Source organism: Solanum lycopersicum, chromosome 2 (genome assembly GCF_036512215.1).
Source record: "Solanum lycopersicum chromosome 2, SLM_r2.1".
NCBI classification, from domain to species: Eukaryota; Viridiplantae; Streptophyta; class Magnoliopsida; order Solanales; family Solanaceae; genus Solanum; species Solanum lycopersicum.
In genome coordinates this window covers 60,436,838-60,462,343 of record NC_090801.1, presented here as the reverse complement: position 1 = coordinate 60,462,343, position 25,506 = coordinate 60,436,838, and the positions used below count along the sequence as shown (strand labels likewise).

The 25,506-nt window shown below is 33.9% G+C and overlaps 5 protein-coding genes across 6 annotated transcripts; 2 read left to right on the top strand and 3 right to left on the bottom strand.

Moving 5' to 3' along the window:
• Positions 1–376: 376 nt before the first annotated feature.
• Positions 377–2,951, top strand: LOC112940993 (uncharacterized). Its single transcript, XM_069294391.1, has 4 exons — positions 377–960; positions 1,117–1,667; positions 1,765–2,375; positions 2,511–2,951. Exons 1-4 carry the CDS (start codon positions 377–379, stop codon positions 2,949–2,951), a joined length of 2,187 nt encoding a protein of 728 aa, XP_069150492.1.
• Positions 2,952–5,516: 2,565 nt separating this feature from the next.
• LOC104646027 (uncharacterized) lies at positions 5,517–11,846 on the top strand. 2 transcript variants are annotated; one of them, XM_069294495.1, is made up of 3 exons: positions 5,517–5,823; positions 8,335–8,503; positions 8,603–11,846. In XM_069294495.1, the coding sequence occupies exons 1-3, from the start codon at positions 5,710–5,712 to the stop codon at positions 11,455–11,457; spliced, it is 3,138 nt and encodes a 1,045-aa protein (XP_069150596.1). In that variant the 5' UTR covers positions 5,517–5,709; the 3' UTR covers positions 11,458–11,846. The 2 variants fall into 2 exon arrangements, with proteins under 2 accessions (XP_069150596.1, XP_069150597.1); XM_069294496.1 differs by having other exon boundaries at positions 5,581–5,823; positions 6,148–8,503.
• A 478-nt stretch (positions 11,847–12,324) lies between these two features.
• TPS38 (terpene synthase) lies at positions 12,325–14,894 on the bottom strand. Its single transcript, NM_001329875.1, has 7 exons — positions 14,790–14,894; positions 14,379–14,646; positions 13,720–14,083; positions 13,300–13,518; positions 13,032–13,170; positions 12,700–12,948; positions 12,325–12,621 (listed from the first exon to the last, which is right to left on the bottom strand). The coding sequence occupies exons 1-7, from the start codon at positions 14,892–14,894 to the stop codon at positions 12,325–12,327; spliced, it is 1,641 nt and encodes a 546-aa protein (NP_001316804.1).
• Positions 14,895–21,959: 7,065 nt separating this feature from the next.
• Positions 21,960–23,507, bottom strand: LOC101267373 (small ribosomal subunit protein mS78 (rPPR3a)). Its single transcript, XM_004232712.4, has one exon. It carries the CDS (start codon positions 23,287–23,289, stop codon positions 22,087–22,089), a length of 1,203 nt encoding a protein of 400 aa, XP_004232760.1. The 5' UTR covers positions 23,290–23,507; the 3' UTR covers positions 21,960–22,086.
• A 947-nt stretch (positions 23,508–24,454) lies between these two features.
• Positions 24,455–25,271, bottom strand: LOC101261390 (small ribosomal subunit protein mS78 (rPPR3a)-like). Its single transcript, XM_069294390.1, has 2 exons — positions 24,775–25,271; positions 24,455–24,644 (listed from the first exon to the last, which is right to left on the bottom strand). Exons 1-2 carry the CDS (start codon positions 25,269–25,271, stop codon positions 24,455–24,457), a joined length of 687 nt encoding a protein of 228 aa, XP_069150491.1.
• Between the last annotated feature and the right edge of the window lie 235 nt (positions 25,272–25,506).

Below are 25,506 nucleotides of genomic sequence, written 5' to 3'. Positions count from 1 at the left end.
CAAAGTTAAAGGCTGCTGCGATTAATTAGGGTTAATTAACGTGATTTCTGTTATTCTTAACTGAAATCACGTAATTAATGGTCATCAGATTGTGTAACGGATTAGTAGGGATACATCACTCTGGCAAGGGATACATCACTCTGGCACGGGATACATATTAACTGATACATCATAATTAAAAAAGGCTGTTGCGATTAATTAGGATTAATTAACGTGATTCCTGTTATTGTTAACTGAAATCACGTAATTAATGGTCATCAAATTGTGTAACTGATTAGTAAATTCAAATTTTAAATCAGATCAGCTTCATAATTCAAAAATATTCTTGTAAAGGTTGATCTGCATACTAAGAATTCAAAAAAAAAAGGTTTTGAAGATGAATATCTCAATTCTGCTGCGGCATTCTGGAATTTGGGTAAGCGATATTAATTATGAAGGTTACAAAGTTGATGGAATTGTTGTTGGTCATTCTATTTCGTTTGTGAATTTGAAAACGTTGATTTTAGCAGAGCTTGAGATCGACAATGTTACAAAGGATATTGAAATACGATACATTGTCGAGGGAAGCTCATGTCCGTTGAAAATCAAAAACGACATGGGTGTGAAACTTTATTTCGAAGTGAAAAAGAATGCAACTGGAATTGGCATGTATCCGCTTTGTATTGATACAACTGATAAAATTGTTGGGGATATACGTAATTTTGATTGTTCATCAGGTGAAGTCGTATGTGTGGAAGGTACCGAAAGAGATACTGAAGCTCTTGCTCTGGTCGAGTCTAGAATTTGTGACATTGATTATACTCCAGAATTAAATGCTACGAATTACATAACTGATTCCAATAGTACTGAAGTGAAGACTGGGTTGTTGTATAAGGACAAAGATACACTCGTTGCTGTAATGGCTAAATATAAAATAAAGAACAACTTCAATTTTCGAGTGAAAAGATCGGATAAGAAAAGGTATTTCAATGCTTACTCAATGATCTGTTTGTTTTTCTCTGTTTATATTTCTTTATATTGTATCTGATACATAATTCAAAACAGTGTATATCTTGTTGTTATATTTATAGCATTGCTTTTCTTATATGAATTAAACCACTTAAAAATTTTGGACAGCTATGTGTTGGTTTGCTTCAGCGACCAATGTGGATGGACATTAAAATCATCTTGCAGAAAAAAATCTGATGTATTCAAAGTGAGATATTTCAATAGTGAACATACTTGTCCGATGCGCAATAGGATACTAACAAAAGTACAAGCAACAATTGGATTTATTAATGGTGTGACTGCCCCTAAATTGGTAAATCATAAAAGAATCCATACACCTCGGGATGTAATTGAAGATATTAGAGAATTGTATGGGGTTGAGATATCGTACCAACAAACATGGCGTGCTAGAGAACGTGCACTAGAAATGCTCAAGGGTAAGCCATCAGAAGGATATAAACAGATGCCGAGATACATATGGATGCTAAATAAAGTGTATCCAAATTCATATATAAGGATGCAAAAGACGGAAGATAATAAATTCATGTATCTGTTCATAGCCCTAAGACCGTTGATAAGAGGGTTCGACTACTGCAGGCCTGTAGTTGTAGTGGACGCTGCACATCTTGGCGGGGCTTACAAGGGTACTTTTGTATCAGCAAGCACACTCGATGGTGCAGGTATGAGTGTTATAATTCTGATGTAATTTATAACTTATATTATATTAGTGTAAACATTGTGTATCGGGAAATTAAATGTGATATTCTTTGTAATTAGGATGCATATTGCCATTGACATATGGTGTTGTAGACACTGAAAATGACTGTTCGTGGACATGGTTCTTCGAAAATTTCAAAAATGCATTTGGTGAGCGTGAAAACATGTGTATTGTATCGGATAGAAATGAAAGTATCATAAAGAGTGTAAGCATTGTATACCCAAACGTACCTCATTGTGCATGCATATGGCATCTGTGGAAGAATGTATGTTCAAGCTTCAAAAGGAGTAAAAAAACACAAAGTGATATATTTTACTCAATGACAAAAGCATACAGAAAGGAAGATTTTGATAAATTAATGGCTAAGGTTGTGAAGGTTGATCATAGGGTGAAGGATTACCTTGAAGAAGCTGGTTATGAGAAGTGGTCAAGAGTTCATTCAACCATAAACAGAGGTAGAATGATGACTTCGAACATCGCTGAGTGTATCAATGGATGCCTTGTCGATGCACGTAAGTTAACTATAATAGACTTCTTGGAGGAAGCTAGACTTTTATTTGGTAGCTGGAACTATAAAAATAGAGAAATAGCGTCACATACAAAGGACACATTGGGCCGAACATTTGAGGAGATATTGATTGTAAACGCATCTAAAAGTTCAAAGATGAAGGTATTTATCAATTTCATTGACCTTCTGTTTTATGTATAAGATACAAAGTAATTTTCAGTGTTAATTGTTTTTTAAAAAAAAATGATATATAAATTGAATATTACGTAATGTATCACTAACTTCTTAAATTTGTAGGTTGTTCCATCATCGGAATATATTTTCACAGTTCATGAAGCCGGAAAAAGATACATTGTATGCATTGAGAGGAAAACTTGCACATGTGGAAGGTTTCAACATGATGAGATACCTTGCGCACACGCAATTGCAGTTTTGAAGCACAAGAATGTTACCAATTTGCAGCCATATTGCTCTGATTACTACAAGCCGTATGCATTAGAAAAAACGTTCGAGGTTGTAATGGTTCCAATGCCAGATAAGGAGGATTGGAACGTTCCAGAACATGTTTTAGATGAAATTGTCCGGCCACCTAGGTACAGAAGGTTGGCTGGACGACCAAGAAAGCGAAGAAAGAAAAATGCGGATGAGAAAATAACAGTGAACAATAATTGTTGTGGGCAGTGTGGACAAGAAGGACATAACAGGAGAACATGTACTTTCTTCCCGAAAGAGGATTGAAAGAATAAGACATTAGTGTTTTATGGTTCTTCTATCTATTTTTTTCTTTATAATTTTGACTAAATAAAGTGTATTGGTTACACAACTTAATTTGATGTTCAAATATATGGCTTTGCAGTTTAATTATGTGCCAAATTTAAACTCCAAATTTTATAAATAAATAGATTCAACAGTGGTGCGTTTCCAATGTAACAGTAATGATATAGGAGTTTGTTTGTGTATGTGATGTATCATATACATGAATATTATTGAAAAGATGTTATGTGTTCCGTGTATATTGTATTTTGAGATATTCAAGTGTACAAAATATTGATTTGTTTAATTGTTTACTATATGATTCGTGTATACATACTTATGAGTTATAAATTTGATATATTATATTCAACAGTGTTTGGGTTTCAGTTTTACAGTAATTCAAGCTGAGCTTATTTGTAACAAGTAATGTATCAGATACATTCATTTTAGTGAAAAATATGTTATATTTTTCGTTTATTCGGCAAATCATGAGTTATTCTAGTGTCCCAAAACTTGACTTGTTCAAATGTGTACGACATGTTTAGTGTGTACAGCCTTATGAACTGTAATTTTGATATAGTACATTCTAGTGGTGCGTTTCACTGTAATAGTAATCAGGGTTAAGTTTGTTTATGTATATGATGTATCATATACATTCATATAATTCAAGTTGTTAAAAATATAACTGCAATATTTTTTCAAGTGTATATTATACTTATGTATCATATACATCATTTGTATAAAGTGAAAAAAACGTAATAATGTATCATACACATTAGAACTTAAGTGTAATATACTTCATTTTGTAAATTAGCTGTCAAAATTACTTAAAATGAAACACTAAAAAATTTGTAAAGCAACAACTGTTTCTAAAACAATAACTTGAAAAAATATAACATTCATAACTAATAAAATATTGTAATACCAATAATATTTTAGAAAAACACAAAAGATAATTGTCTTCAACACAAAACAACACATAAACTTGTTCATCCTGTCCCAACTAATTACTAATCTATATTAACAATGTCATCTTCAGTTGGTGTTGTGAATTGACTCTTAGGCTTTGGTGGATCGTCATTGTCACTTATGTATCCACCATTGACCTTGTCACTGTCGTATCTCCATAACAATGCAGCATATCTATTGCGTAGGTAATTTGCAAGATGTCCATCAGTATCAGGTGGTATAACAAGTTGGTCACTCAAAAACTCTGCAAATGTAGCTACGTATAACCTGCAGTCCCTACAATAAAATAAGAAATACAAATTTGTAAAATAGCTTACACAAATATTGTAAACCAGAATTGAAAATACTTACAGGCTATCGTCTTCTTGTTGCATGATACCTTCAGCATATTCAATGTTGAAAGGAATATGTGACTCTAAAGGTACACCTGTTTGTTTGTCCTTGTATGCATCAAGAACTGACCAGTTTGTCCGCTCATTGTTTTCAAAGAAACCACTGTCAATCAGGTAAGAAGGTAACATCCTTGACAATTTTTTTATCTCGTCAGAATATACACGTTTCCTTGTGCCCAGAGAAGAGTCATACACGCGTATTACCCTCTTATTCAATTCAACCACAGCTAATACCCAATGAAAATCTCCCTCATAATTGATTGGAATATAAACATCATCCACCAGATGCCATGGTAACCCAGCTGGTATTGAAAAACCTTTCATTACGTTGATTATTGACCTTTCATGTACTGATACATCTCTGGCACGATCAATGTGTTCTTGGGTACTAATATCATCATCAGCCTCATTGTTATAATACCTGTCATGGGTATTGTTGATATGTGTGCTGAACAAACAATTGACTGTTGTGTATCTGTATTGATCCATGCTTCGAAATTTTGATTTTTTACGAAGGTAGTAAAAGATAACATCGATGTGCTGCAAATAAAAGATAAAAATAATACACGATATTTATCACACTCTTCCATGATATTTGTATACTAACACGATGAATTGAATGAATGAGAAAATCTATTTAGATGTAAAGATAGTCCTACAAAATAACAAATAAATATGGATGAAAATTTGAAGGGAATTCAAAATTTACCTGCAAGAAATAGACTGAAGGAGAAAATTTGGTAGATGGAAAGAGAGTCCTAGAATATCAAATAGATATGGATGAAATTTGAACTGGAATTCAAAATAAACCTGCAAATGTAAACGTGTGGAATAAGGGAATTAAAAGTAGACAATTATACACCTACAATGTAGGGAATTAAAAAGGAAAAGGAATAAAAATTAATATGGTAAATTTTAATTGGGGATGTTAATGGGGAAGTGGGTAACTTAAAAATAGGATTTAGTTTTTGGTAAAGTTAAACTTGCCAATTGGGTGAAAAAAAGGTGAAAAATCATGATGTATCATTTATATTTTTTTAAATTGGAGGAATAAGGAATTTTTGAAATTTTTAAAATAAGTTGGAATAAATGGTTATTAAGATAATTAAAGTAGTGTATTTAAGTAATTTTTCCTTAAAACAATTACTACTACTACTTAATAAATATATATAAATATAAATAAATAAACAATTCTTGTTAGGTATTTGCCTTGCGTATTTGATTGTTTTTCTTATTCTTACTTTCGCTGAAACAAACGTCGTCGTTTGGTTAGCTCCGCTCGTCGTTTTAAACAAGATATCAGAAAAAGTGAATCAGCGAAGGATTCTTCTTTCTATTTGAGTTTACTTTTTCTTTTCTTTGAAAGTAACAGATTGAAGAAAATGTTGGAGAAGATCGGTTTACCTTCAAAACCATCACTCAGAGGGAATAATTGGGTAGTTGATGCTTCTCATTGCCAAGGATGTTCTTCTCAGTTCACTTTCATCAATCGCAAGGTTTGTTTTCCATCGTTTCTTCAACTTTTTCTTCACACCCTTTATTAAAAATATGATTTTTCTTGATACCCATTAGGCCAATTTGCAAGGTTTTCAGTTTTGATCATTATGGGGTTTGATTCTTGAATAATCACATGTTAGATCTTAAATATAAGTTTTTGATTGAATTTTTATGTTATACCCTTTTATTTTCCCATTGACTTAATTGGAATGTGTTGTCAAGTAGTGTTTGTGGTATACTCAATAGCAAAAATCTCACCTTTATGTTATAGCATTGGTGGTCGATTTATATAATATACTGATGGAAATGCTTATCTCTCCTAGGTTTAGTTCCACAGCAGAATGTCTCTAACTTTGTACCTTACTCCAGTATGTTTGAGGTGTTTAATATTGCCGAAGGACTCTTGTGAACATTATTCTCGACAAAATGATCTTATGTTGAATTCCAAGTGTACAGCTGATCCTCCCAAATATTATTCCTGAATAGCGTTGCAATCAGAGTACTTTTGCGATAAACAGGTTTATTGAGAGAAAAGAGATATATTGGGAAAGATACGGGGCGAATTTATATTTTAGGCTTAGTGGCAAGACTGAAATGCTCGCTTACAATAGATTTCTGAATTCTTTTACTTGGATTTGTGTTGAACTTTGGATGTGAACAAGCTTGCTCAGTACATCTTTATCTTTGTTCCAGCTCCACCAATTCGCAAGAAAAAGATAATAGTATATGCAGTATGATACTGCTTCCATTGTACTCCACCATCTGTTGAGGATGCATTATACAAGAAAATAAGCTCGACAAAAAATCTGATACCTTCAGAGGTAGTAAAGTCACCAAGAGAAAGTTTAAGCAAACCCAATAGCTCATCATTCTCCTATTTCATGGGAATATGAACCTCTTTCTGCAACGAATTGGGAGCAAGAAATTACAATCTCACATATTTTATTGTACTTTAACTATGGCTGTGGATGTCTTTAGTAGATTTCTAGATTTCCTCTAGACCAGCTCAATTGGCTGATGCTATTAACTTTTCTCCACCTCCTCATCTAGATAATGCATGTCATTTTGACCCAAGTGCTTAGTGACGCATCTTGCAGAGAACTCTATTGTGTTCCAAATATAGAGGAATCACCTGACTTTCCACTTTAGTGGGTGCTATTTCAAGCTGGTCCTCCTTCAGTACAAAAGCCAATTTTCTAGAGTTGAAAGGGTGTGCAGTATAGGCAATATATTCATCAGAAAATCAATCTATTTCAGCCTGGTTGCAAACAGTTTATGCATTTCAATTTCATTGTTACGTAAATTGGAACAAGTGTTTGGACAAGAATGGTTGCAATCAATCTTCTTCAATGTCAGGAAAATGATCACGGGTGTTAAGATGGGAATCTATAGCTCTTTCACCCCCCCACCCCACCCCCATATCTTCCATTGTTATCAGCAATACAACTTTCATTCACTTGTGCTCTTATCTGCGATTGTAGTTATTGGAGAACAAGAGGTTCTTCATTTCCTACTCTAGTGAATTTCTTGACCACAAAGAAGCTTCTATATATTTGGTTATCTCCACAGTAGTAATTGGTTTTGAAGTGTTTATAACTTCTAGTAGTTGTGTTTAATTGTTTATATTTCTCTCATAGCTAATAATCCAAGAATATAGATATTTTTGTGTGCTATTCATAGTCCAAACCTTTTGTCAAGTAGAGCTCCAATTCAATTGAGGCGTCTATCGACCGTGTTTGAAAAGATGGAGTTAAAATTCCATTTGCTGAATTGTTTCTTTTTGTTTTTGCTGATAGATCAATGTTAGCAGATGTTGTTTCTTATGAGAACCATGAACCTTCTCCTTTTTGATATAATTGGAAAGCAAATTATGGTCATTATAGCTTAGATATTAAATTCTTTTTCTGTAGTTTCCGTCTTCTTGGGAATATCTGAGTTATGATGTTCTCAATCTCTTCAGTAGTGGTTCAGCTCAAGGATAATCTCCCTCCAAACAAAATTCACACGTGTGGCCTTGAAATTTTCTTGCTGTTTCCTAACAAGTATTTGCAGATTACCTTCCTAGGAATCTAGCTTTTTGCTGTGAAGCCTCTGAACTTTTCGCATATTGTTGCCTAAAAACCAATCCTCTTCATTAGCGGGCTATATGCCATTCTCTGGGCTGTGAGAATAGGTTGCAATGCATTAGGTAATAGTTGAAAGGAGTAGTTAACGGACATGCTTTTCTGGTTTTCCTAGAGTGGTTTCTTTTTTCTAAGACACACCATGTTGAAGTTGATTAGGTATGGCTTCGACCTTTTCTGCCTTACTGTTGCTCTTTTAGTAATGACCTTTTTTGCATTATTATTGTTGAAATATCAATATCATCTTTTATCTCCTTACTACCAACACTATATATATGATATTATCCTCCCCTCTCCTGTCTCTTTGTGCTTGTTTGAATGGAAATATGAATATGGTAGGTGTTTGGTTTTTTTTCACCTGTGTTGTGATTCACACTGAAATTTCAGCATCATTGCCGGAGGTGCGGGGGCATTTTCTGCAATAGCTGTACCCAGCAAAGAATGGTGCTACGCGGACAAGGTGATTCACCGGTGCGTATTTGTGAACCGTGCAAAAGATTAGAAGAGGCTGCACGATTTGAACTGCGATATGGTCAAAAAAGTAGAGCATCAAAAGGTACCAAACAAATAACTGGTTATACTCAGTCATTGTTACTGTGCTAATAGATAGAAATGAAGTACTGCTCGATTTAAATACAAGTGTTGTCTGTCGTAGGGAGCTCAAGATTTGCATCAAAGAGTGAGGATGAAGTTTTAAATCACCTTCTGGGTAAAGAAAGGACCTCAGATGTTCTTTCCCATGATCAACAGTCAGCAAGCACGGCATCAGGTTCAAATGTTCTAGATTTCTCTGGTAAAGATGAGGCTGGAGATGGAAGCAGTAATCAGACAGAGCAGCAGGCTGAGATGGGTTCCACTACTCCTGAAGAATTACGACAGCAAGCCATGGAAGAAAAACAGAACCACCGAACTCTAAAAGCTGCAGGTAAACCTGAAGAAGCTCTAAGGGCTTTTAAGAGGGGCAAAGAACTTGAAAGGCAGGCTGCTGCTTTGGAGATTTCTCTGAGAAAAAATCGTAAAAGAGCATTGTCGTCCAGTAATGTCACCGAGATCCAGCAAGATAATGATGCTGGCAAAGCATCTGGTAGGAAAAATAAGCTCTCTCCGCAAATTACCAAAGAGAAGGATGATCTTGCTTCTGAACTCAGAGATCTGGGATGGTCAGATATGGACCTTCGTACTGCTGACAAAAGGCCAGCAACCATGAGCCTTGAAGGTGAACTTTCTGCGCTTCTTGGAGAAGTTTCTGGAAAGACTAATCCTGAAAAGAAAATTCATGGAATGGACAAGTCACTGGTCATTGCTCATAAGAAAAAAGCACTCCAGCTGAAGCGGGAAGGGAAACTTGCTGAAGCCAAGGAAGAATTGAAGAAGGCTAAAATTCTTGAAAAGCAAATAGAAGAGCAGGAACTGTTGGGTGATGATGAAGATTCTGATGATGAGCTTTCTTCTTTAATACGTGGGCTGGATTCTGACAAATTTGATGATTTATCCACTCGATACAAACCAGATTCTAGTTATGATTTTGACAACCTTCTTGGAACTGCTGATGATATTGGTACAGATGGTAATTTTGAAGTAACTGATGATGACATGTATGACCCAGAAATAGCAGCTGCCTTGGAGTCAATGGGCTGGACTGAAGATGCCGCCGAATCTGAGGTTTCAGAAAAGCAATTCAAACCCGTTGATAGGGAAGTGCTACTAAGTGAAATTCAGTCTCTGAAAAGAGAAGCCGTTAGCCAGAAAAGGGCTGGTAAAACTAAGGAGGCAATGGAACTGCTGAAGAGGGCAAAAACACTGGAGAGTGAGCTTGAAGAACAACTAAGTAATGGTGAAGAGGATGTAAGAAAGTTCGTCGAAAGAAAGGATAAGGAGCACAAAGTAGCACCAAAGAGTAAGTCTGTGATCCAGAGAGAACTTCTTGGTATTAAAAAGAAGGCTCTTGCTTTAAGAAGGGAGGGAAGGTTAGATGAGGCTGAAGAAGAACTGGAAAGAGGCAAGATTCTTGAGAAGCAACTTGAAGATATTGATAATCCACCAAAATTTGCGCAGCCTATTGCTGGGAATAAGCGTAATGAAAGTATTACAGATATTGATGCTGGAGATGAAGATGCAGAGGTTACAGATCAAGATATGCATGACCCAACTTATCTTTCACTGCTTAATAATTTGGGCTGGCAGGATGATGAAAAAGCTAATATTCCATCTGTATCATTTCAAGGGAAAAATAATTTTTCTAATCTTAGCGAGTCCTTAACTAAGGAAGCTACGAATAACATCCAAGCTCGAGCATCTAAAAAGAGTAAAGGTGAAATCCAGAGGGAACTTCTGGGCTTGAAACGGAAGGCTCTCACATTGAGACGCCAAGGAGAGACTGAGGAGGCAGAGGAATTGATGAATGCTGCTAAAATGTTAGAAGAACAATTGGCTGAAATTGAAGAATCTATGTCTAACCCAACTAAGTCAAACGAGCAGAAAGCGCGTATAGCTATTGATTCTCCCCTTGAGAACCCACAGTTTCCAGCATCAGATTTATGGAAGAGTTCAATTGAGGATATGGAAAACAAAGTTACACGTACCCCAGAGAAACCAGAAGAGGTCTCTCAATCAGATGAGAAACCATGCATCTCTGAGTCAAAAACTGCCGAGGAAGTTAATTCTCAGCTTGATCAAAATTCCCTTCGTCAAGATATTCTGGCTCGCAAGAGGAAAGCAGTTGCGTTGAAGCGAGAAGGGAAAGTGGCAGAAGCCAAGGAGGAACTTCGACAGGCAAAACTCTTGGAGAAGCACCTTGAGGAGGAAAAGACTCTGGGTAGTAGTAGTTCCACAGTCTCAGTGGGTCCTAATACTTCACATGTTGGACAAAATGAAGCTAGCCCAAACAAAGTACCTGATATATCTCAAGTAGGACAGAAAGAAGTAAGTCCCAGCTCAGGTCCAAAGCCATTGTCTGGACGCGATCGGTTTAAATTACAACAGCAGTCTCTCAGCCACAAACGACAAGCACTTAAGTTGCGAAGGGAAGGTAGGACAGAAGAAGCCGATGCTGAATTTGAATTGGCAAAGGCTATTGAGAGCCAGTTGGAAGAAGCGTCTTCACAAGGTGCAATGCAGTCTTCTGACCTCACAGCTGAATCAGCAGAGGGTGTCAGTGTTGAGGATTTTCTTGATCCTCAGCTTTTCTCTGCTTTAAAAGCAATTGGAATTGCAGACACCTCTGTTGTACCTCGTGTCCCTGAAAGGCAGGAAACAAGAAAACCTACAAGTGGAGATACTGATAAAACTGGCACTATTGCCTCTCAAATCCTTGAAAGATCAGAGCCAAAACTACCTGAAGCACGTGTATCTGATGAATCTTCCAATGAGAGAAAGCAGTTGGAAGAGCGGGTTAAGGCAGAGAAATTAAAGGCATTAAACTTGAAACGTTCTGGAAAGCAGGCAGAGGCCTTGGACGCCCTTCGGCGGGCTAAGATGTTTGAGAAGAAGTTGAACGCTCTAGCTTCATAACAATGAAGCTGGTATAGTGGTTGTGTTTGGACAGGCTTCTCACATGGTATAAACCAACGATAAGCACGACTGGAGTTGGGATATCGGACTAGGTACTTGCCTCGTGTATACTGGTTAAGTCATTCCAATTGATGAGCTCAACGAGTGAATGATCAGAACACCAGAAACATAATAAAAAACCATTTGCTTGCCCCTGATGATTTGTTTTGTATTTTGACATGTATAATTGTTCTTTCATAAATATTTTCTTGGCATTGAGATTATAATACTTTCATCCCCAATTTAGTAGTGTCAGGGGATCCCTGTATTCTACTTCATTGTTCTTGTAGGGTTTTTTCATCTTTCATTGTTGAAGTAATGTCGGAATATGTCGATAACTTCTTGCGATACCATAAGCCTTATTTACTGCCGGACATAATACAAGTTTCAGGATATGGAAAACAGATTGATAGAAACCAAAGTTTCATACGGGATAAAAGCATTAGAAAATACAAAGAGAGACAAGTATCTCGTGTCTCCCATAACAACAATCTTTCTGCAAATAAAAGATATTCTATAGCCTGCCTACACATTACTGGATCTAGTCTTATATACAATAACAACTTCATAATTATTTAGGATAAAGACATAACTTCTAGTAATCATAAGGAATTGCCAAGCTGCTCGATCCACAACCTCCAGGAATTTGAGAAGATACAAATGATCTTTCTTCGCTTCTTCCTCCTTGAGTAAGAATAGAAGATGCGTGCCTTATCACAGATATTCTTATATACTTTATTTTTTTTATAAAACATATATTCTTATATATTTTATTTCTATTACATTGAGCTTGAAGTGTAAACAGGCATAATGAAGCATGGCATTATTTCAGGTAAGAGGAATGGGTTGAAAGAACAAGGAGAGTATCCGATCCTTTGTCTCACGATCTGGAATACCAAATCCATCTCCATGCTGGTACATGCATTGAGCAATCCTAGCTAAATTCATTGAAGTTCTTCTAAAATCCTTTGACAAGGATTCGTCCCTTAGAATGTCTCTGTTCATCTTCTTCCAAGTCTCATCAATTAATTTCTTTATGTAGTTTCGAGCATTTTCTTCACAACTCTTAGAATCATGCATGTAACATTGGATCGATTTAAGATAATCTCCTTTCTTGATTTCATCCTGAACAAAAAATGAAACAACTTTTGAGTTGTAGTATATATATCATAGAAACTTACTGATCAGGCATAATTAACTTACTGGTGAAGTTGCCAAGTCATTTGCAAGTCGAAGAATTAGCGAAGGTGAGTAAATGATGGCAGGATAATGATTTAAGCGTTGCAATTCGTCCTCCTTTATGGGGTTTGTGATGCAAAAATAAGCATGCATTATTAGTACAGGACCGGTGTTGGTTATCCAGGCGTTTCTCAGGAACTCATCCAAGCTTGGTGTATATCCTCTTTGATACCACTTCACTTCCAATAAGTAAGCTTTACACAGGTTAGCCCACTGAAATATTTTGGTACAGAACAACAATTAGGTGGGATATTCAAGAAAAACTTGGTTGAAAGAAAAAAAGGTTAATTTAGTACCTGCTTCCTTATATGTGAAATTATGCTGAACCCTTGTTCTTTGAGAATATCATAAGCCAGCTCATTCATTGAGTTGAAGAGAGCTAGGAAGCTGATTTTCATGTATTCAGGTAGCTGCTCTATTGCATTGATGTCCCATCTTCACAACATGTAAACCACAATAAATATTGATTTCATTTATTATGGATATTTATCTTTTAGGTGACATGACCTGGTAGTATAAAAATTTGGAGATCGAGCGAAAAAGATGTAAAGCATGTGGACAAACCTGTCAACAATATCAGTAAAGAGCTCAAGTTCATCCAAGGTACCATAAACATCATAAATGTCATCAATTGTTGTGAGGAGAACAGAAAGCTTTGTTGAAAGCTTTCTGCAGTATCCAAACTGAGGATTAGGAGTGAAACCAACAGCCCAGAAGAAGCCTTCCACCAATCTGTCCCTCACAAAGCTCATCTTTTTAACAAGTTTCATGTTCTTATCCCACCTGCCAGATTATTGTTCGTTCCAATTTACTAATACTATATTAACAATCTTTATGAATATATATTGTATATTTTTAGAAAGTATTTTTTACTCGCCGACCAGATATCTAAAAAAAATAAAAATTCATAAAAAAAAGAAAAGAAAAGAAGCCAAATAGTGTTTTAGTTGGTGTTTTCACTTTCAAATGTCAAATAGAAATCACCTTGACATTTGTTTTAGTTCCTCCAAGTATGTAGCTTGCACCATGTTATAGTCCAACTTTGCAAGTTCAAGTAGAAGTGGATTCATATTCTCTTTTTTGTGATAAATTTCTATAAACCATCTTGCTTCTAATCTCTCCATCCTCCAATGCACAGGCATTTCTAAAGCATGGCTTACTTGCTCATCCATCTTCTTCTTAACGTTTTCCATCAGATAATGAGTAGCGAAATCTCGAGCATTCTCCATAATGTTTTCATCTTCCATACAAAGATAGGAAGCTTCATACAAACTCAACAGTCCTTTAGTATCCTCCACAAGGGCTGTTTTGAACTTCCCTTCCTCATTCATGAAACTGCAAAATATCTCTATAAAAAGAATAAAAAAAGTAACTACTTGAGGATAAGATTTTGCTATAAGATAACTACGCAAAAGGCTAAGACATAGAAATATAAATGTATATTCTTTATATTATCAGTGTATATATTTTCATCCTGTGTGTCTGGTACTCCAGAGTCCCATTTAGGGAGTAAAATACTCCTTACCGAGTACAACTACCATTCCTAGGCATAAGCTTGAAACATCGATATAGTTAAGGATGGAGGAATACTTACCACCTACGTCTTGCCACAACTAAAAAAGAAGAAGGAAAAATTGAAATACCTTGTGGAAGATGATAGCCATGTTGTCTAAGCAGTCGAAATTCTAAAGCTGTATCATACAACTCCTCATTATGATGATCTCTTTTATTATAATTAACGTATATTTGCTTCAATACTGTATCGATTTCTTCCTCAAAGTGATAGTATATGCCAAGTCTTTGCAAAATATCAACAAGCTCAAGTTGTTCCAATGAGTTTGTCATTCTTTTCTGCAACATCTTCCTAACTTCTTCTTTTAGTTTTTCAGCTCGTTCACAATATTTTTCTTCCTGCATGATGAACAAGTTTGTCACTAATTCTTTTCTTCCCAAAAATCTATATACAAGAATTAGCATATTCATGCATGCATATAGCTATCGCGATGTAAATAAAGTTTGTAATATCGAAAATGAAAAATATATTTTGGACTTACCGCGTACAAATTAGGTCGTGATTGGACATATCCATCCTCCCAAATGCTAGGTTTGTAGTTTCCTGACCTCCTAATATCCATAGTTGATATGCAACTTTGAAGCATCTATGTCTACAATACATAAGAAAAAAGTGAGCCACATTTTCACCTTTTATAAACACAAGTGAAGTAAAGAGAGTTCTCACGTTTCAGTCCCTACTTTCGAAAAACACGTAAGAGTAGTGTAAGAAAAAACTTAATTTCATTTCGTATATTCTATACAAGTTTATAATTGACGAAATAATTCGATGCAATAATTTGAATTTAAAAAATAATAATAATTCATTATTTATATAAAGACATTTTATTTCACTTGTCAACTTGTTATTTCAAAATAAGTGACTTTCATAATCTTTTTATTTGCTACAAAATAAGCGTTTTTTTTACATATGCAAAGAAGAATCATTTTTTACTACCAAAATTACCTTTTTAATACACATGAAATTTAACACCTTATAAGAGTTGATAATTTTTTCTTCAAAAATGAGTAATTTTCTTAAGGAATATGTCCAAATTAGAAACACCACTTACTTTAAAATCGAAAAAATATTTGACAGATAAAATATCAATCCTTTCTCTTCCTTTTCCACTTTTGAATAGGTGTATAATAAAATCCCGATAGTTGAAAGTTTGAATTCAAAATCATATTGGAGTATTCACATTCTAAAATTTGATATGAGGATTTTGTCTATACTTATTAAGTACTCAATATAACCAATCTTCACTCTAGGTTAGATGTCGTGCCATGAAAATAACATTAACAATAACAATAATAATAATAATAATAATAAATTCATGTTCAATATTGCCTTTGAACAAAATATTAAGAGTACTTATTAGGAATTTCACTGGAAAAAACTTCTTCAAAAAGGTATAAATAAGACTAAATTATAAAAAAAAAAAATTAAAATTAATATTTTTTTTATTTAGGTAAAACACGTAATAATATAAACTATGGAGAATCTTTCGAAGATAGTCGAAAGTTGACATGATGTCCGGCCAGTATTATTAGGATTTTATTAGCTAATGTTACATTAATCAACAGACAGAGAGAATCATTGGTACTTGAGCACAATATTAACCTTAAAATAGTGCTCTTTTCGATTCGAAATAAATTATTTTTTTATTAAAGGGTAATTTCATTGTTCTTTTTTTTCCCAAACTTATTTTAAAGCTAGAGATAGTTAGAAAAATGAAAGGATAATTTTGGGGGGAAAAACAAATATTAATTCACTTAGGACCATAGAAAAAATATCTGAAATTCATTTATTTTAGCTCGGAGGACGTAGTAATGTTTAGAAGAAGGAAACCACTGATTAGTGGAGTTCGAAATCTAAAGGATACAAATAATTGTCAAAAAATTTAAAGGGTATTCAATTTTTTTTTAACTAAAAGGATAAAATTGTTGACCTATTACCGATTTTATCCGAACTTTTTTCACTTCTACAAGAAAAATGTTGCAGTTTTCATTAAAAAAAAAATTTAAATCGCTGCTGCCCCTAGACAGCGATTTTAGAGGGAAATTTTATTTTTATTTTTTTGAAAAATCGCTGCCAAGGCAGCGATTTCCGTGAAACTTTTTTTCTTCTATTTTAAAATTTTGGTGCCATGGCAGCTAGGCAACTATTTTAGTTAATTAATTATTTTTTAAAAAATATTACTATCATTTTATTTCTTATAATCGTATTAAGTGAAATCTTCATTAACAATTATAATGCGATTTTTATTTGACCAGAAAAAAATTAGCAATATTTAATATGATTTTTTTTAAAAAAATAATTGGCAGAAAATTAGAAAAAAAAATCACTTTTTTTTTCAAAAAAATAATTAGCAGAAAATAAAAAAAAAACAAATCACTATGACAGAAAAAAAAAAGTGCGCTGTCCACGCAGCAATTTTCCCAAATTTTATCCACTGAAATCGCTATCTACGCGGAGATTTTCAATAATTTTTTTTAATAAAAACGTTATTGTTGTAGCGATTTTAATTTTTTTAAAAAGAAAAATTCGCAAAAAATACTGAAAAAGAAAAAAGATATGGGCAAAATCGTTGATAAATCAGCTATTTTGAAACCGTCAATAACAAATTTATCCTTTTGATTAAAAAAGAAATTGATATATCCATTTAAAAAATTTTATAATTTTTTTTTCTTAATAGGCTTCACACTCCTAATTAGTGTAAACTCCCGAGAAAATGGGGGTTGTGATAAGGTATAATACGAGGTTAATTAACGGTGCAATTAAATTAAGACAGTTCTTTGAACCTTCTTTCTTTCATAACCCAAAGTTTAATTAATAAACTCGCCGTACTACTCAAGTTGCGCTGGATACAAAGCACGAGCAATAAAGCCAAGTTGCTTTACAATTTTCCAAACAAATTAATTAATTAATTAAATAACTAATCTCCAAGAAAGATTCATGAAATTTTATCACCTAATTAATTTCCATATCTCTTTTTCTTATGTTATACGCCAAGGATCCGAAACCTTACATTCCATCATGTCTACATTCATTTACACGATTAATAGCTAAAAAGAAAAATATGTAATGGATTTACTATGTCTTTTACTATAATTTACTAATATCTATTTTTAATTGTTATGGTCATTCTTCTTTGAGTTAAATTATAAAAACTTTGACTAATACTTTATTATGTATTTTTTTATTATATTGATACATAAAAAAAAGATAATTTATAGTATTTTTTGTGTAGTTTTTGAATATCTAATTTTTATTTAAAATATTGAATTAGTGTAATCTAATTTAATTTTTAAAAATTAATCAAATTAACTTTTGGAAAGCAGAACAAGTGAACGAATATTTCATATTTACCAATTATTAAAACCTTCAAAAGTTTCTTGTAGATTCTCATATAGGTGTTAATGAACTGACATCAAATGTTTGATTAATTTTCTGTTTATAAAAGGAGTATGTTTAAGGGGATATCGCAAGGAAAATTCCTCCATTAAGTATTACTATAATGTAGAGGGTTTAATAGTGTCTACGATTTAAAAAAAGAATTAATTTAAGATCATGTTTGATTTATGTATTTATTTGGAAGGTACTTTAAGAAGTTCAAATATTAATATGTCTACTGTCTAATAAGAAGTACGGTGCATTGCATACGTAATTGATCAAATTTTCATGATATATTATTCTATCAACATTGTTCTTTGCTTCGAATTATGAAATAAAATAAAATATCTTGCCTATAATGATCGGGAAAAAAGAAATACTTAAGGGAAAAAATTGTAATTATGAGTATTGTTGAGGGTCAAACTAACAACATTAAAATTTCAAGAAGGCTAATAGAGATATGAAAATGAAAGGATTAGAAGTGATGATATCTAAAAATTAAGGGACAAAAGTGGAAAAACAGAAAAGTTGAGGGAAGTATGGAAAAATAATTACAAAAACAAAGAACTGAAGATAGATATATATAAAGAAACTAAATGCAAATGTGGAAATAACAAGTAAAGGATACTTGAGCAAAAGGCTTTAATACTGACGTTGAAACAATATAAAATGTAAGAATAAAGTCCAAACTTTATGAACTAACGTAAAAAATGTATAAATTATTCTGATAGTAATATTTTATCACAACCACGAAATATAATAATGATTACTCACATTATAAACTGATTTCTTTTTTGATATTTTTAGTTTTTCCCCTAAATTTTAACACATTTTCATCAATTTAATTCTCCATACAATAGGGAAAAGTATAATTTCAACAATTTTCATATCCTCTTAAATTACGTATATGAAAAGAATAATTCTCAGACTCTCATAAATACGTCCCAATTCCCATAAATTACTTATTATGGCCCAATACGTTATTAAGAAAACAGATATACGTATATAATTATCTTCCCTTTTCTAAAATCCTCCCAACATGTATACATACATGTTTAGAATTACATTTTCTTCCTCAATTTTCAGACTTTTAACTTCATAATTTTCATAATTAGTTCCCAATTTCAATTACTTTACTTTTAAGATAAGAATACTCATAAATGATCAAATGCATATGTAATTTGATTTATAAAACCTTTTAAGTAATTCGATTAATTATTATGTTTAAATAGATTTAACTTATATGAGTATTTGGTTTAAACATAATCTAAAAACTTTCAATAACAAACTCAAAACATCATAGACGTCGACAACTCAATAATAACGTCTATTATATATGTCTAAATGACAACTTAATGTTCATATTAATTGATGTATAGTCTTAAATTTTGAAAAATAATTTCAAGAATAAGTTAATAATAAATGTTTTTCTTATTGAATTTAAGTTATATCCACGGATAATATTAAAACAATTATACACGGATGATATCAATCTCCCCTTTTCTTGATTTCATTTTCATTGACTGAAACATTAAGTATATATGATCGATCGAAGTTTTTGACTGTAGGTTTTTAGAGAGTTGTATTACTGAACTAATTGTCTTGAAAGTAAAATTTCTACACACTGATATTGCAAAAAAAAAAAAAAAAAAGTACTATCAAGAGAACTGAAACATAATACATGAGTACACTTGCCCATGAACTGGCATGCTACAACAAGTTAAACTAGGCTAATAACGTAACAAAAGAATTAGTATCAATGTTGTATTAGTTAAATCTGTCGAATTACACTTGATTTATTTATTTATTATCGCAGTGGGCAGAAGCAAAATGGTTTATTTGTGGCAGAGTAGTAGTTGAAGAATGGGATAATAAGTTCAGTGGTGCTTATCAACCTTTACTTCCTCATGGCTTATGGATCAACTAAAGATTCTTCATCAATAGATGACTTAGCTAACACTGTGTTAAAGAATGACAAAAGTTCCACATCGGTGGTTAATGAGATGAGTGGACTCCTTATAAGGCTTGGACATCCCTTTGAGCTAGCTTTTGGAGTGTGAGTTCTTTGCCTTTTGGATGACCTCGAAAAAGATGGTAATGGTTTCTGATTCGAAAAGAGTGTTTTTTCTTCTTTTCACGCACCCCACTCCAAAGAGATCAACAATGGTTCTTCACTTACCTCCATTTAATTTGAATTGGATTTATGTCACTTGTAGCCTATATTGTACAAGTTAGATTGAGCAAAAATGTCTAGGATTATTTAAGTTTTGGCGCTTTACTACACAACAACATACCCGATGTAATCTCACAAGTGGGGTAGGAAGAGCGTAAGGTATGTACAGATCTTGTATCTACTTTTACGGGATAGAGAAGTTGTTTCCAGTACACTTAATATCTGCTCCTGTTATATTATACAGAGTGGCCAAAAATGCGAGTATAGCGGAGATGAGGATACTTAGATGGATCATGGATGTGCGGGTATACTAGGAGAGATAATTAGGAAAGAAGTTATACAACACAAGGTGGGAATGGCCTCCGTGGAAGACAAGATGAAGAAAGTGAGGCTGAGGTGGTTCGGCATGTGAAGAGGACGTGCACAGATGTGTCAATATGTAGGTGTAAGCCATAGGCTGTAGAAGAAACTAGGAGAGGTAGAGGCAGGCCAAAGAATAATTGAGGACACGACCCTAGATATAGGAAGATGTGAAAGTGGTGAATTATGGTAGAAGTAGTAGATAGCCGAGTATTGTCGCCCTTTTGATGGGAGAGGCAAGGGGCTAGGTCTAGCCCATCTTCTCACCAGCTTTATTAATAGTAGTACTTAGTAATCCTGTATTTTCTTATCCTTCAAGGTGTTAAGGTGTTACTATGTGAAATTCATTTGTTTTATATCTTGATATTTTGTTTTCATATTTTTCGTGCAACCACACTTCAAATATCTTCTCTTTGGAACCGAGGGACTACAAGAAAAGCCTCTCAACCTCGCAAAGGTAGGGTATACACATATACGAGGGAAAACTTTTGTCAAGGGATGTCCCTTCTTTTTTGTTGATGAAGGGGGTGTCGCTTTCTAATGGTTGTCTCTGCTAGTACTGATTAAGCGGAGGTGTCTCACCAACTGAGTTGGTGATGGGTTAACCATCATCCAACTTTTGTTCTAATAAGTGGTTCTAAATTTTGATAGGATGAGCATCAAGAAGGGAACGATGGATCATAAGTCGAGTACTTAATGAAAGAAGAATAGGGCTTAACTAATGAAGATGCAAGTCAACATGTTCTGGATATGGCTTCAAACACATGGGAAAATGTCAATATACAGTGCCTTCACCAAGTGCAATTCCATTGTCCTTTCAAAAGGCTTGTCTCAACGTGGCCAGAATGGTTCCTATGATGTACTTCATGTCGATAACCATTGCCTTCCTATTCTAGAAGGGCATATCAAGTCAAAAAATTGCAACACGGATGGAGAATCACAATTGAGCACATCATTGAGTTCTATGGCTCCATGGAAAATCTTACCTATAGTAATACCTATTTCCCTCAAGCATAACACGAATAATTGACCCTATCATTTGGTTCTCACTTAAGTTAGTTTATTCACATCAATAATGCTAAGCATATGAACTCTTCTCCATTCTAATTAGTAATAAATCTATTTTTTCAGTTAGTTTTAAAAAAGTAGTAGATACTATAGAATTCTCATATATGTTCATGCTGAAAATGTGAATTGATGCAGAGCAATACACAGATTTTTTTTCATGACAAATGATAAAGTATTACTCCTGCCATTTCATTTTTAAGATATTAATTAAGGAATAAAAAAGGGTGTTACTTTGGGTATTGATATAAAGGATCATTTTTATGAGGTCCTTCTCCACCACTGGCATGTTATAAAAAAGAATAAGGGAACACAAAAAAGATCATAAGTTTATTTACGTTAATGATGACAATGTAAGATCTACAATGAGATTTGAGTTGACCATTTTGGAACAATGTGACATGATGCAGCAAAAGCCTTGCTTATTTTTTTTTGCTTAATATGAGTTTTGACAAAGTATAATTAACTGGTGATTATCGCAATCCACAGCAAGCAATTTTATGCAATGCACATTAACTAGAGGAAGCAAAGAGGTCTACCTCTGGAAATTGCTAGATATTGTGAAGAATGAATCTGAAGTCCAGAATGAGATTCTTTAAATAGCCTAATTTCATTAGACTACAAAATTCATTATGATATACTAGAAATTTGGTAGCTAATATGTAAACAGGAACTAAATTTCTTTTAAGCAACATATTCATTAGCATTCCTCAAGCCTTTTATTCTTCAATCTTGAAGGGTAATTCATAAAACTCACCAACAAATCCTAAAAACATAGTTCAGCAGAAACAGTAGTGCAAGTAAACTACAGCATAAAATGTGCAACTATTAAAGAAGAAGGCAGCGAAAGTTTATACCGCGATCGGGGTCGGCAGTGGTATAGCTTACATGATTTGGCCAAGTTCACCAGCTCCTGCGCATCTTCAAGCTTGGAATGCTCAGCCAAGACATTGACTACCCTCTGCATTGTTGCATTATGAATAGCAACTTTTGAAGCAATAGCTTTCTTACACAATTCAAGCGCAAAATCAAGATTATCCTTGTCACAAGCAAAAGAAATGAGCTTCTCAAATGTTGCATAATCCGGATAACATCCATTTTCCACCATTTTCACATACCATCTTTCTGCCTCCTCCCAGTTCCTATCATCCACATACATTTTGATCATAATGTTATAACTGAAAGCTTTTGGGATGATGTCTTTCTTCCCCATCTCCTCAAACAGTTCAATCGCCTCGTTAACCTGGTTATTCGCAACCAATCCTTGTAATCTAATGGTGTAACTCCCCAAGTCAGCATCAACATTCTTCTTTTGCATCAATACCCACAAATCTTCTGCTTCAGAAAACCTTTTACTTTTATAATACGCGTTTGAAAGCGTATTGAAAGTCACTAAATCAGGTATGATTCCGTGTTTTTCCATCTCATCCATTACACTGGGAGCAGAATCCAAAGAACCAGCTTTCCATAATGCCTTAATCAAAGTATTATAGGACACTACATCAGGCTCTATGGATAGCTCCTCAGGTAATTCACGAAACAAATCGCTGATTATATCGTACTTCTCAGCCCTTGAGTAGGCCTCCAAAAGGGCATTGAAAGAAAAGACTGTTCGTTGACATTTTAAGTTTGGCATTTCGTCGAACAATTTACGGGCATGTTCATGCATTTTTACCGTACCATATAAAAGTATGAGACGGCAGACAAAGAACTCATTGCTAATTTCCGGGTATTGTTTTTGGTGTTCAAAAATGTCTTCGATAGCAGAAGAATTGAATTCAAGGCGGCGTATAGCGGCTGTATAGTTGGCGCAACGGTTTCGGAATTCAGGAGATTCAGATGATTTTTTGAAGTTGTCAATAATGCTTTGAAGTTTATGTTTTTCAGAAAGTTTGGATGTGGGTTTGGTGGAAGTTGTTTGGGGCTGTTCAGTTTTCAGATTTACACTGACTTTGCGTTTCCCGGTGAAGAGTCCGTGAAGCCGGCGATAAACGGAAGAAGAAGCCATGTGAAGCAGCGTTGAATTGGAGTTCCGTAACTGAGGTTAATCCATTTAGGAATATAGGCCTGCTCCTTTTGAAAGCCCGTTTAGAATTACCCAACATGCAATTTGAATGTTTTGAATTATATTTTTTTTTTCTTGTAGACATAAAATATTCACAACTAGTGAAAATTATAAATATTTGTGACTACGTGTTAGTATAAACTTTCGTACATATAAAATTTTACAAATATCCACTGGTCACAATGATAATTAGCCAAGTATTTTCTTAAGGAAATAAGTTTTTTTCCAGAAAATTTGGCTAGAATTATAAAATGACAAATTCATTTAGCATTAGCTTTTGTTAATATATTTATTAGGTATGATATATCTAATTTCTTCGTGTTGAGCATGAAATTTATTTATTTTTTTGATAAAAATGTTAATTTTACGTGGCAGATTTTACATTTAAAACGATCGAAAATTCAATTTGGAATTTGGAATTTGAAATCATGATTTATTAGTTGAAGTTAATTCTTTTTTACAAATTTCATAAATAAACATAGATTTAAAATTAAAACATGATAATTGAAATCCAAAAATTTATATAACTAGACTATGTTGTGTGTTTCTTTGCATCAATAAACACTATATGTAAGTAAAACCTAGATAATGATCATTTGAAATTAGAACACTTCGTAAAACACACTATTTAGGTGATCTCTTCTTATTTTTTATAACAGTGATATCTAGACTAATTAATACACACATTAATTAATTGTACCAAGGGCTTGATCATCTCAAAATTTTGTGCACACCAACAATCCAAATACCTTTTCCCTTCTAAAACTACCTTGGGGTGTAACAATAAAATCCTTGCATTCACATACTTGGCATTTTCAAGTGAGAATGTAGATTATGCAAAATTTTGCAAACATTATTAATCTCTTAATACATAAATGCAAGGATACCAACATCTAATTTATACAAGTCCAGCACCAGCATCCTTTTAAAATGTTTAGATCCTCCAACTTGATTGAATGTCAACAGTCAAAATGTAACATACTTTAACCTAAGTGCAACAAGCTAAATTTTTTGTATAGAGTATATATCCGACCATTCCTTAAACCCTTCATCACTTCACCTAGCTCAAGTAAACAATCAAATCACGTAGCTGAAAGAACTAGTTATGCTAAGGCAAGGAAAGTTCATTCCGAAAGCTCTTATAAGACTGAGCCAACTTAACCAGTTCTCTCGCAGTTTCAATCTTAGAATGCTCAACCAAACAATTGACAACCCTCTGCATTATTGTATTATGAATAGCTTTACGTGACTTCATTGCTTCCTTGCACAAATCCAGAGCAAAATCGACTTTTTTGGCGCTACAAGCAAAATTAACAAGTATGGTGAATGTTGAAACATCCGGAAGACATCCGTTTTGCGTCATCTTCTCATACCAAATGTTGACCTCCTCCAGATTCCCCTTATTAACATACATTTTTATCATAGCACTGTAACTGAAATTTATCCGGTTTGAAACCCTTGTTAACAGTCTCATCGAAGAACTGAATCGCCTTTGAAACCTCGTTGGCTTTAACCAAACTAATTAATTTAATATTGTGACTGCAAAGATCGGGGATAATATTTCTCTTTTCCATCATAGCCCACAAATTTTCAGCTTCAGAAAACCTTTTTCTTTCATAAAATGCGGTTAATGACGTGTTACAAGTGACAATATTCGGCTTAATCCCATGATTTTCAATCTCATCCATCAAATACACAGCAGAATCCAACAAACCAGCCCTGCACAGTGCCTTAATCGCAGTGGCATACGACACCAGATCAGGCTGAATTGACAATTTCGGGGGCAATTCGCGAAACAAGCCGCCAATTTCATCATATTTCTCTGATTTAAGATATGCTTCCAGTAGGGCATTGAAGGAAAAGACAGTGCGCGGACAATTTAGGTGAGGCATTTCGTCAAACAGCTTACGTGCACGATGATCCATTTTCGCTCTGCCATAGAGAAGAATAAGACGGGCAACAAAGGCTTCGTTACGAATATCAGGATACTTTTTTTTGATGTTCAATGATATCTATAATGCCGGATTTGTGTTTGGCTTCGGTAAGTTGGTGAATGGCGATTTCATAATGGAAGCGCGATTCAGTCGGAATTTGGGGCATTCCGATGATTTTTTGAAAGAGTCTACCATTGCTTGGGCTCGATCGGTGGGTCTTGAACAA

Excerpts from the sequence above, each read along its gene's own strand:
- LOC112940993 (XM_069294391.1), top strand. The coding sequence starts at position 377 with ATGAATATCTCAATTCTGCTGCGGCATTCTGGAATTTGGGTAAGCGAT. Across the intron at positions 961-1,116 it reads AAAAGATCGGATAAGAAAAG|CTATGTGTTGGTTTGCTTCA; the intron begins GTATTTCAATGC and ends AATTTTGGACAG. Across the intron at positions 2,376-2,510 it reads CTAAAAGTTCAAAGATGAAG|GTTGTTCCATCATCGGAATA; the intron begins GTATTTATCAAT and ends TTAAATTTGTAG.
- LOC101267373 (XM_004232712.4), bottom strand. The coding sequence starts at position 23,289 with ATGGCTTCTTCTTCCGTTTATCGCCGGCTTCACGGACTCTTCACCGGG.
- LOC104646027 (XM_069294495.1), top strand. The coding sequence starts at position 5,710 with ATGTTGGAGAAGATCGGTTTACCTTCAAAACCATCACTCAGAGGGAAT. Across the intron at positions 5,824-8,334 it reads TCACTTTCATCAATCGCAAG|CATCATTGCCGGAGGTGCGG; the intron begins GTTTGTTTTCCA and ends CTGAAATTTCAG. Across the intron at positions 8,504-8,602 it reads AAAAAGTAGAGCATCAAAAG|GGAGCTCAAGATTTGCATCA; the intron begins GTACCAAACAAA and ends TGTCTGTCGTAG.
- TPS38 (NM_001329875.1), bottom strand. The coding sequence starts at position 14,894 with ATGCTTCAAAGTTGCATATCAACTATGGATATTAGGAGGTCAGGAAAC. Across the intron at positions 13,519-13,719 it reads GAACTAAAACAAATGTCAAG|GTGGGATAAGAACATGAAAC; the intron begins GTGATTTCTATT and ends ATAATCTGGCAG. Across the intron at positions 13,171-13,299 it reads TTTACTGATATTGTTGACAG|ATGGGACATCAATGCAATAG; the intron begins GTTTGTCCACAT and ends CATGTTGTGAAG.
- LOC101261390 (XM_069294390.1), bottom strand. The coding sequence starts at position 25,271 with ATGGATCATCGTGCACGTAAGCTGTTTGACGAAATGCCTCACCTAAAT. Across the intron at positions 24,645-24,774 it reads CCGGATAAATTTCAGTTACA|CGCCAAAAAAGTCGATTTTG; the intron begins GTGCTATGATAA and ends TTTTGCTTGTAG.